The sequence below is a fragment of the Anopheles arabiensis genome, chromosome 3 (genome assembly GCF_016920715.1).
Source record: "Anopheles arabiensis isolate DONGOLA chromosome 3, AaraD3, whole genome shotgun sequence".
In the NCBI taxonomy this organism is placed as follows: domain Eukaryota; kingdom Metazoa; phylum Arthropoda; class Insecta; order Diptera; family Culicidae; genus Anopheles; species Anopheles arabiensis.
In genome coordinates this window covers 76,491-86,961 of record NC_053518.1, presented here as the reverse complement: position 1 = coordinate 86,961, position 10,471 = coordinate 76,491, and the positions used below count along the sequence as shown (strand labels likewise).

At 48.0% G+C, this 10,471-nt stretch overlaps 1 protein-coding gene across 1 annotated transcript; it reads left to right on the top strand.

Moving 5' to 3' along the window:
* Positions 1–103: 103 nt before the first annotated feature.
* Positions 104–9,510, top strand: LOC120901775 (WD repeat-containing protein 81). The gene is made up of 4 exons (XM_040310013.1): positions 104–644; positions 1,123–6,665; positions 6,735–7,196; positions 9,069–9,510. The coding sequence occupies exons 1-4, from the start codon at positions 432–434 to the stop codon at positions 9,298–9,300; spliced, it is 6,450 nt and encodes a 2,149-aa protein (XP_040165947.1). The 5' UTR covers positions 104–431; the 3' UTR covers positions 9,301–9,510.
* Positions 9,511–10,471: the final 961 nt, after the last annotated feature.

Sequence of the window (10,471 nt, the reverse complement as noted above, 5' to 3'; positions counted from 1 at the left end):
TGCTGACCTCGGGAAGTACAAACAGCCCGTATGACGTTCCAACGCTTCAGAACGAAACGCTTGAAATCAGCAACGCTTCGTTTGACAGCGATCAGCTGGGGTAAAACGTCATAATTGACCACCAACAAAAATCGATGATTGTTTTCCCGTTTTCCACGCAATAGAAATTAAAGACCTGTGTAAATTTGCGGTGCTGCTGGAAACCTGCTCACAGTCTCGGTGAAATCATTCCATTGTGAAGGCTACATGTGAGCAATCGTATGGGCGAAGGTATCAGCATCACGAAAGTATCTCGGGTGAATTGAGAACAATCGCGAACCACAACAGTATAATGGAAGTATGAAAAGACGATGTCTTGCTTCATTGTTAGTCTTTTGCTCAGGACGTAAACATTCCACTCGATAAGCAAATCAGCCGCTTCCGGATTCGCCATGGAAGCGTTCATGCAGGAATTTTCCATTCCCAAGCACCAAATCCGGGAAACGGAGTGCCCGAATCGGTTCGTGCTGCTGGTGCACAAATCTTGGCTGCGCGCCCTCAGCCAGGGCAAGGTACCCAAAGAATTCCCCACCTATGGCCTAGCCGATGCTCTCGAATGGCCAACGGAAAACGAAACGGGACCGTGGAGCAGAATTTATGCAGCCGTAAGTACCACTGTGAACGCGAAGTCATACATAAATAATAACAATATGAAAAAAAGTTCTTGTACGCATGAGTTCCCATTGCCAGATCACGCTTCCGTATTGGGCCACTTTCCTAGCTGTAAATCCAATGTACCGTTAGGAGAGCAATTATGCCTTCAGCCACTGCCCCACATACGGGTTTCGTAACTCCATTTTCCTCTTTTGCGAACCCTCGGTTTTCGGTGGTGCATTTCGCGCCACGATATCAAAACAAAGCTTTTAGCTCCTTTGCATTCCACTCCTTCCTATTTATTGCTGGTCAGTGCGCACCCTCAAGCGACAACGTAACATGCATACATTTGCAGCAGCAGCATGTAAATGCCGGTATTTAAAACAAAACAGAAGGCACTAGTGGGATGCAAAACACAATCCAATTTAATTTAACATACATCCAATTTAAATTTAACAATGTTTAATATGCCTATGTTTGCTATTTTAGGTACAAAAAAAGCAAAAGTGTAATGTAATACCACTGCCGAGAAATAAACATTTGCACGGAATGACTGGATCGAGCGGAAATGATCTGTTCCTATCGCCCCTGGGCACCACTGGCGACGGTGAAGACCCACTGCACTATTCACAGCTGCTTCAGTACGTGTCTACCACGAATCATAAAAATCTATGGAAAGCAGCATACCGAAAGTACGCCGCATCCCGGCCCAGTAACATTCCTGGTGGAACAAACGCCGCTAACTCTGTCAGCAGTGTATTCAGCGAACAGCAACGCGACTTGCATCCCAATATCTACCACAGTACAAATGGTAAAAAGGTACCAACAGGCGGTGATATCGTCGGACCTGGAAGTCACATATCATCATCGGGATCATCGGCGGACCGACCGACGGGAGCAACAACAGGCAGCCAATCAGCGGTACTGTCACACGATGTTGTTTTTCGAGAGGTACTAGCCCGTGCTTTCGGTTGTCCAGTGTTGCAAAATGTTACAGCAAAAGAAGACCACATGGGGCCACAAATATCCTCCATTCCGCCTACTGGAGATGCTCAGCTGAGCAATGCAAATCTGTTTCCCGTGCTTTCAACGATCGAAACGGGGAACGCATTTTACATACTGTACGATCTCTATCTGGCGAATAACTTGTTGGACTGTGTCACCTACAGTCCCGCCATCGTGGAACGATCCTATAACAAACCACTGTTCATCGTGTACCAGTTGCTACAGTTGATGAAAAACTTGCACGAATGTGGTCTAAATTTGGGTGACGTTAGCTTGAAAGACATCTACACGACCGAGAACCTCTGGATACGGGTGATGCCGAACCTCGAGGCAAACCTGATCGAGTACGACGAAGACCTGATGCGGCAGATCGGAGAGCTAAGTATTGCAGCCCCTGGCCCTACGGCGGGACTGATGCACGTAAGCATGCCAAAGCAGCTCACAATGAGCACTACGCTCAAAGAGTACTGCGAGATGTGGTGCCATGGACAGCTGTCCAACTTTGATTACCTTACCATCCTCAACAACTTAACCGGCCGGCGTGTCGGTTGTGCCGAGTTCCATCACATCATGCCATGGGTGACCGATTTTTTCTCCCGCTCCGGGCAAGCGTGGCGCGATTTGAAGAAATCAAAGTTTCGATTAAATAAAGGCGATGCACAGCTTGATCTCACGTTTCAAGCCGCCGCTCAACTGGCCGGTTCGGGAGCGCAAGAACAAACGGGCACGTCACCGGCGGCCATTCCTCACCACGTGTCGGATGTACTGTCCGAGATAACGTATTACGTTTACATGGCGCGAAGGACACCCAAAGCGGTTTTGTGTAAACATGTCCGCCCGATCTGGGTACCGGCAGAATATCCGGCCACGATTCAGCGACTGTTTGAATGGACGCCCGATGAATGCATTCCGGAGTTTTTCACCGACCCATCCGTGTTTAAGAGCATCCACGAGGATCTGCACGACCTGGAAATACCGAGCTGGTCCAGCTGCCCGGAAGACTTTGTGCTGAAACATCGCGAGCTGCTAGAAAGTCAGTACGTGTCCGAACGGCTCCACCACTGGATAGATCTTACCTTTGGCTACAAGCTAACGGGGACTGCTGCCGTACGGTCAAAAAATGTGTGTCTCTCATTGGTTGATAAGCATCAAAATCTCTGCCACCGTGGCGTAGTGCAATTGTTTTCCTGCCCTCATCCGCTGCGCCAGTTCCCCACCGCGTGGAACGGAAAAACTCCTCCCCGGTTGCAGCACATACAGAACGAAACGAATCGCCGTCTAACACGCAGTACCGAGGATCTTACAAGGAATCCGCAAACGAGCGAGGGTGAAGCCTCTGTGCAAAGAGATCGTTCACCTGCTGCAGCCCCGGGACCAACTTCCTACAGACATTCGACGCAAAACCTCCAGCAACAGTACCACGCGCTGAAATCGTCCGAGTCGAGCTACCATATAAATCATTTGCAGCCCAAATCATCCGGAACGATTGTTTTACCAAAGAGCTTCAACCCGATTGCACAGCTGACGGCAGTCGAGAGTTTGGGCACGTTTCGGCGCAAGGTGTTCCACTCGGGCGGTAGTGGTGACACAACAAAACAACCCGACGAGTATGATCTCTGGTGTTCGCGGATGGACGCTCGGCCGGTATCTTCGTCTGGTGGGAACGCATTTGTGAATCGATTATTCAGCGAAACCTACGAACGAACGCTTCGGAAAGATCGAGCAACGGACATGACGGTGCAGCCAACGCTTTCGCTACAGCAGCAAGCGAGTGCTGCTCGGCAGAATCTCAAACAATTGCTACTGCAGCAACGTACGAAAGATCTCAAGGTTCTCGGTTGTCTTGTGGTGGAACTTTTTCTCGCGTCAAAATTGCTTCCACTGGGCAGTTGTTTGCGGCAGGAATTCGACGAAAGGTTTGATGCGTGTACACGCCTTGTCACCGATGAGCCACGTGCCCTTCCACCGTGTCTACTTCCGATCGTACGAAAACTGCTAGGGTTAGAAGAGGATCCAGAACCGTCTGGAATCACCGATCGGGGTCTGCCACCGCCCACACCCCATCAGTACTTGCAACCGCTACTAGCAAATCTGCTCATACCCTTTCCGGCTCACTATCATCGTCTCTATCAGACGGTACGTGCATTGCGTGCGTTTGACGAGTGTATGCATTTGCTCGAGTTGCAGACATTTTTCGAATGTGATGGTAAGAGTTGCCAACGGTACGCTGCCCTGGATCGTACGCGTATAGAATACCGACGGTTGATTGCCGAGTGTAAAGTGAACGCTTGTGTTGCACTTATCGATCCACTGCTGCAACCCAGCGGGCACAAGGAGCAGTACTCTGCGGTCGAACTGCTTCTTCCTCACATTGTAGAGTTGATCATACACGATGATACCTCAATACCGGCTGCCTGGAACTTGTTCGATACAATTGCAACCACGCTAGGTGTTCGCCGAACGCAAACCGCACTGCTGCAGCCTATCCTTGCACTGTACGATTCCGATGAGATGGATACAGCCGTCGGGTCATCGCGCACGTTAGCCACTACTGGTAGTAAAGATGTATTAGCCTTCGGGGGCAATGGAGCAATGACGATGACTGCTGGAGAAGGAGAAGGCTCGTCGTACCTGAAGTTCAACCCACGCAACACGTCGTTCAAGTCGAAAAAATCGGTCAAGCTATACCACCACAGCTTTCTGCTAAAGCTAATTGTGCGTTTTGGGCTGCGCTGCTTTTTGGAGCACTTTGTTGTGCCCCTCATTGAAGCAGTTGGTGGTTATCGGGACGGCGATTTTAACCAATCGTACCACGTACACGAACCTACCTGGCCTTTCGGCGGAGAGTTCCGCAAGTCACGATCGTACCGAAGCTTCAAGCTACACAGTAACAACAATGTGGAGGAAGCATCTACCGATGCAGATCCGGCATCCATCTCCAACACACTCGTATCACCGAACTGCTCCGATCGAACCATCTCTCCGACAACCGGCAGCCGTCCTGGATACAATCCGCTCGACGAAGAGGAATTGCTAGCGGCAGACACGCCAGTTAACTCGGCAAAGCTGCGAGACAACGAGCAGATGTTTGCATTTGATGAAGATCCGCAAGCAAAGCGACGCTCCACCATGACGCTGGAGGATGACGATACGGTGGAAAATGCAATGCGCCGTATCATCGACGACGAAGAGCTCGATCTGAAGCTGAACCACTCGCAGGCGGAGGAAGCGTTCGAGGACGCATTGACGGTGGGTCAGACAAGCGAACTGAAATCTCCCACTATTCCCATACCACCGACGTCTACTTTTAGGCGCAGCATCGAGTTCCATTCGATCGGGTGTGAAATTGGCAGCAAAAAGAGCCTCGATTCGGGAGAGTTCCTATCCAAGACGCCGGACGTCACGAAAGAAGAAACATCTTCGGTTGCGGGCGTTCTATCAACGAGTGAAAGCCGTCGAGAATCGCTGGCCGGGTCAAGCATGCTGAATCGTTCGAAATCTACGGATTCCAATAAGACGCGATCAAATCGAATTTCTGAAATGAGTTCCGAAAGCATCATCTGGCTTTCGCATCGGCTCGGTCCGGTATTGACCGCACGCTACCTTTCCCGCAACTTGCTCAAAATGCTCACCCTTTGCTACATCGGAGCCGAGAACCTGTTCCCGAGGGCGGATGAGTCGAGTCAGTTGAACCGATCATCTCCGACAGCCGCCGCAGCTGGGGTTGCCCCGACCGGATTGAATCATTTCTCCATCACGGATGGAAGTGTGGTCGGGGATGAGGCAGCCCTACGCGTAATCGACTGTCTCACTTCAATATCGGCCCTGTTTGGTGAACATTTTATCCTGGTACAGTACTTGCCGCACGTTAGCGAAGTGATTGCCCTTTGCCGGAAACGCATTACACCTACGCTTGAAGGTGGACTGATCAGTGCGTTGCAGCTGCTAAAATGTCTAATACCGTACCTCAACGACTCGACTGTAATGGAGCAGCTGCCTGAGGTGTTTCTGCGTCAAATTCTGCATCCCGCGATACGGCTGCTAGAATCATCCAAGTATACCATGCCGAGCGGGTTTCTAGCACGGTCCGTGCTCGCGCGCAAACTGATGGACGCACTGTACGTCATCTCCGTACGCATCGGGCGTGAAATGACACGCGAACACATCTGCGTACCCGGGCTTCAGCGCTTTTTCCTCATTTTCGACAAGGCGTATGCTCGGCAGCAGGAACATTTCGCTTCCGCGGTTGCGGACACAGCCCACGGGGATCCTCCGTTCGATAGTTTTACGCCCCCCAGCTCTCTCGGCAGCATCGCCGACCACCAGGTACTGGGTCAGGGTCAATCCCTTGCCAAAGCGATGGAAGAAATAAGGGATGTGTTTACGCCAAACTTGGCGTACTTTACCTTCGTGCCCTTACTCAACTACCTCGGCCAGCAGGAGATGAGTCGATGCGTAACCAATCTGCCGCTCATACTGAATCTCTGCCACGAACACGAGCAGATGGATTACGGCCGTTCAGGCTCTGCCCAGGATGCCAGTACGATGCCACCGGGCACAACACCAAAGGACGAAGAGCAGATGGATTCACTGAACTGCTCCAACAGCTTCGGTTCGAACATTGTCGGCAATCGTATCGAATCCTCGGCTACTACCGGTTCGAGTAGGATTGAACATAAAGATCTGCTCGGAATGGTTACGTACCGGCTCGATAATGTTAATAGCTCGCGCAATCTACGAGGCAACTGGCTAGCGTACTGGGAGCACGAGATTGGACGGTCGGAAAAGGACATTCGATTAAACTTGAAACAGATCAAGCTGCAAACGTACACCGGCCATTCCAGCTCGATCAAGGCGGTATTAGCACTAGACAACGAGAACAGCTTCATCTCGGCCTCGAAGGACAAAACAGTAAAGCTATGGTCGCTGCGCAGTGAGGGTGACGGGTCGAAGATGTCCTCTTGCCAGTTTACGTATGCGAATCATCGCAAATCGGTCCACTCGTTGGCCTTCCTAGAAGCGCTCCGGTAAGTTGAAACCCTTCCGGCTCCTGGCCGATGCTAAATCAATCTTTTGTTCCCTTTCTCATCTGGCAGCTTAACGATATCGTGCGATACCGGTGTCCATCTGTGGGATCCGTTCGTGGGTGCTCAGATCGGTTTGCTTGATGTTTCGAAACATTCGCCGGTATATGTGGTCAAGACGTTCCCTTCGCCCAACAGTTTGGTGTTGGCCGGAACTGGCGAGAGTTCGGTCAAGCTGATCGATGCTCGCACATTTAGCTACTGTCACGAATGGAAGGTGGCGTTGACACCGGTCGGACAAGTGCGTTCAATCGCAGTCGCACCCGGCGCCAACTGGGTTGCGGTGGGTCTTACCTCAGGCCACATCGGAGTGCTGGACGCACGTACTGGTGGCATTATTTCTTCCTGGCGCACGAACGATAACGATCTGCTGCAGCTGTTGGCACCGAACGATACTCAGCTCGTCAGCTCCAGCCTCGATCAGATGATCGGTGTGTGGAGCCCCAACACAGGCCATCTACAGTTCCATATGAGGTAAGTAATGTTGTAAATTTAACTTTGTTTCTTTATTTACACATATTAAAACATACCTAAAGGCTCGGGTACATTGATCGTTCTCGCTAGTGTAATTTCGATTTTTACTAGCGCAACTAGCGGCTGCTGTAGGCAGCTATTTTGTATCATCAAGGGATTGTCCGGCCGGATGTCAAATTAAGGAAGTTTTTCCATCGTTTTATGCTGCAAAAAAGGATTGAAATGCATTTCAATCATGTGTATCTTCTTTTTCTTCTTTGTCACAACAATCGTTGTCAGTCGAAAGGCCTGCCTTGCCTGTACCACCAGTGGGCTTGACGATCAGTGACTTACTGATTACACATAGCTGGATAGTCAATCCTTCGTATGGGCACGGTCCTTAAGGGGCTTGAACTTATGACAGGCATGTTGTTAAGTCGTACGAGTTGACGTCTGTACCCAGACCGGCCCCAACATGAGTATCTAGGGGAAAGCGGGGCAAAATGGGCATGTTAAGCAGTTTACTGAATATCCCTTTGAATATGCCACAAAACACAATTTTTCTTTCATTATTGTATGCCTCCACCATTTATCTATGGATTAAAATTGCCACATAGAACGAAAACAACTTAAATAGATGAAAATAATGTAAAATAAAAGTTGATGTTTTACGAGAAGCTTTTTGGACACGCGGGGTAAAATGGGCATAACCCCGGGGCAAAATGGGCATATGTAAACAAACTGTGAAACGTCAAAACACTGGGACAAAATGGGCCACAACAACTGCGCTTAGGTAATGGTCTATGCTTTTGCACACGTTTCGTGAAATGTATTTTCGTTCTATCTTTGGTTTTGCTGGTCAGGAAAGCCCTTCAAATTCTTCCAAAAATATGTTATCAAAATTAAAACAGTTTTTACACGTTTAAATCTACAAAATTGAATCTTTTGAAGCTGTGCCTGTTATCATTATTGAGGCGACAAATACAACACCATAGCCTCACCAAGCGCCGTATGTCAAAAGCATCTGTCCATTTTGCCCCAAGCGTAACTGCCCATTTTGCCCCACGTGAAGCATTTTTGTATTTTTTGTTATATTAGTAAAAATACGCATTCAATCGCCTTGATTTCTTCAGACAAATTGTAAAGAAATATCATATCTTTAAAAACATATCATGTAAAACATCAACACATCCCTGTGACAATGGTTTAAGCTTATTTTTGAAGTGGCAAAAATTATATCAATATGCTACTAAACCTTATTTTGCATTTTTCTTGGTTATTTATTATGAAAGGGTTATGATACTTACATGGTGTTCATAGAACACTCTAATGAATACATTTTGAGCATTGGAAAGTATTTTTGTAGTCAAATAATGCTTAAATAGAGGGTGCCCATTTTGCCCCACATGCCCGTTTTGCCCCGCTTTCCCCGCCCTATTACTTCTCCAGTCCAATTTAAGTTAAAAAAAAAAACAAAGAAAAATAACATTTTCTGAAGCGACGCAGATTTTCATGGCAAATCCGTTTGACTTATCGCCGCCAAGTGCGCTAGTGAAAATGAAAATTATACTAGCGAGTACGATCGATCTACCCGGGCCTTAATAAATACTGACACATACGCAAAACCCTTTAAATGTAACGAAGCGTGCCATCCGCACCGAGCGCCCCTGCCGAGTGCTTCTGCTCGATCAGCTTTCGTATACATTTTGCCTTGTACGGCGCTCGGCACAAACTTGTCTTGCACGGGTGCGTATCGTTCCCCTGGACATCGACCGGTGGCAGCTTAGCTGATACGGTGAGTCCAGGGGTCGACACGGCTGCCCACAACAAGGAGCATAAAAAGTAAATGAATAAACCCCAGATCGAATCATTACCCTTCATTCCCTTGTTCAGAAATCGTCCCGAACCGGCCCACTGTATGGTGAACAACGGACCAGAATTGATTGTAGGCACGCCGACCAACCGCATTGGCGTGTATAGTGCGATCGCGCCGGATTCACCGTACTCGTACACCAAACTGCGTTCCGAAACATTCCGCGGGGTGTTGACCAGCTTTGCCCTCTTGCCACTCAATCGAATGATGCTCGTCGGTGGCGACAACGGTACCATTACCCTACTGTGTTAAGATGATCTGCCCAGGAATAGCTACCTATTAATAGTGATATTATTACAACTAGCTATTCTTTAAACTTCCTTTTTCTTTATTTGGCGCGAATGTTCGACCTAACGGGCAGCAAACGTGTGCAGGTGTGTTTGTGTTATTCTGTGTGTAAATTTGTTTAGTGTTTTGTTATGACGTTATAACCCACAATAAATAAAGTTTTCGACCAATTAATCTTGTCATATTTTGAAAGAACTAGTTTAAATGTCCCGGTTACAGAGCTACGCAGCGTTTATTGGGGGGCATATAACAAATTCACTTCAATTAACCACTTTATTGTTGGTTCCTTTGTAAAATATTTTGTGTGTTCTTACATTATATATAACATACATTGTAGTATATAGATTTATGATTACTTAATTTTCTTTTTTTAATATTTTATAAATTAAATTGTGGATGGTGGACCTTTTGAAATAAATAATGTATGTATAAAAATTCACACTGTTCGCGATAAATTTACTTTCTCTTTCGGTAAATTTACTTTTGCTAGTATGCCGTATGTATTACATGTATGTCGTATGGACAGAGTACTAGCGACAAGGGCCCCGGAAGGATGGACGTTTGCGAATCATTTGCATCCCCCCCCCTCCCCTTCCGCCACGCCAGCAAAAACTTTTAGATCCTGTGACTGATGATCGTAGCTCAACTAACAACATGCTTTCTCATTCTACCCAATAGATCAGTAAACCTGAGAGAGACAATAGGATATATCCGGTATTGCCCGTCATGTTGACTATATCATTCTGATGAGCTACGATTACAACGGCTCATGAGACAGCTACACTGGTCTTAAAGCCCCACTATCCTGGGGCACTGTAGAAACTGACTACTAGAGACGGCTGAATGTTCAGGCTAGTGTCAGTGATAGGATTCGTGGTGGTGCACAGAAGTCGAAGCTAATCATCGTTATAGATGCGTATGGACTTACGTTCACGCTGAGCTCCTCGGGTAGCTATAAACCACGGGGTCCGCCACGGGTGCTGGACGCTCTGGAATATACACACAGCAGCAAGGAACACTTGCTTACTACGAGGTGAAGGATGCGTTTGGTGAAGAACGAAATTGGTATGACCAGCAACACGTTCCTTATGCGGTTAGTGGTGATCAGTTATGATGACAATCAAAGTACTTGCAA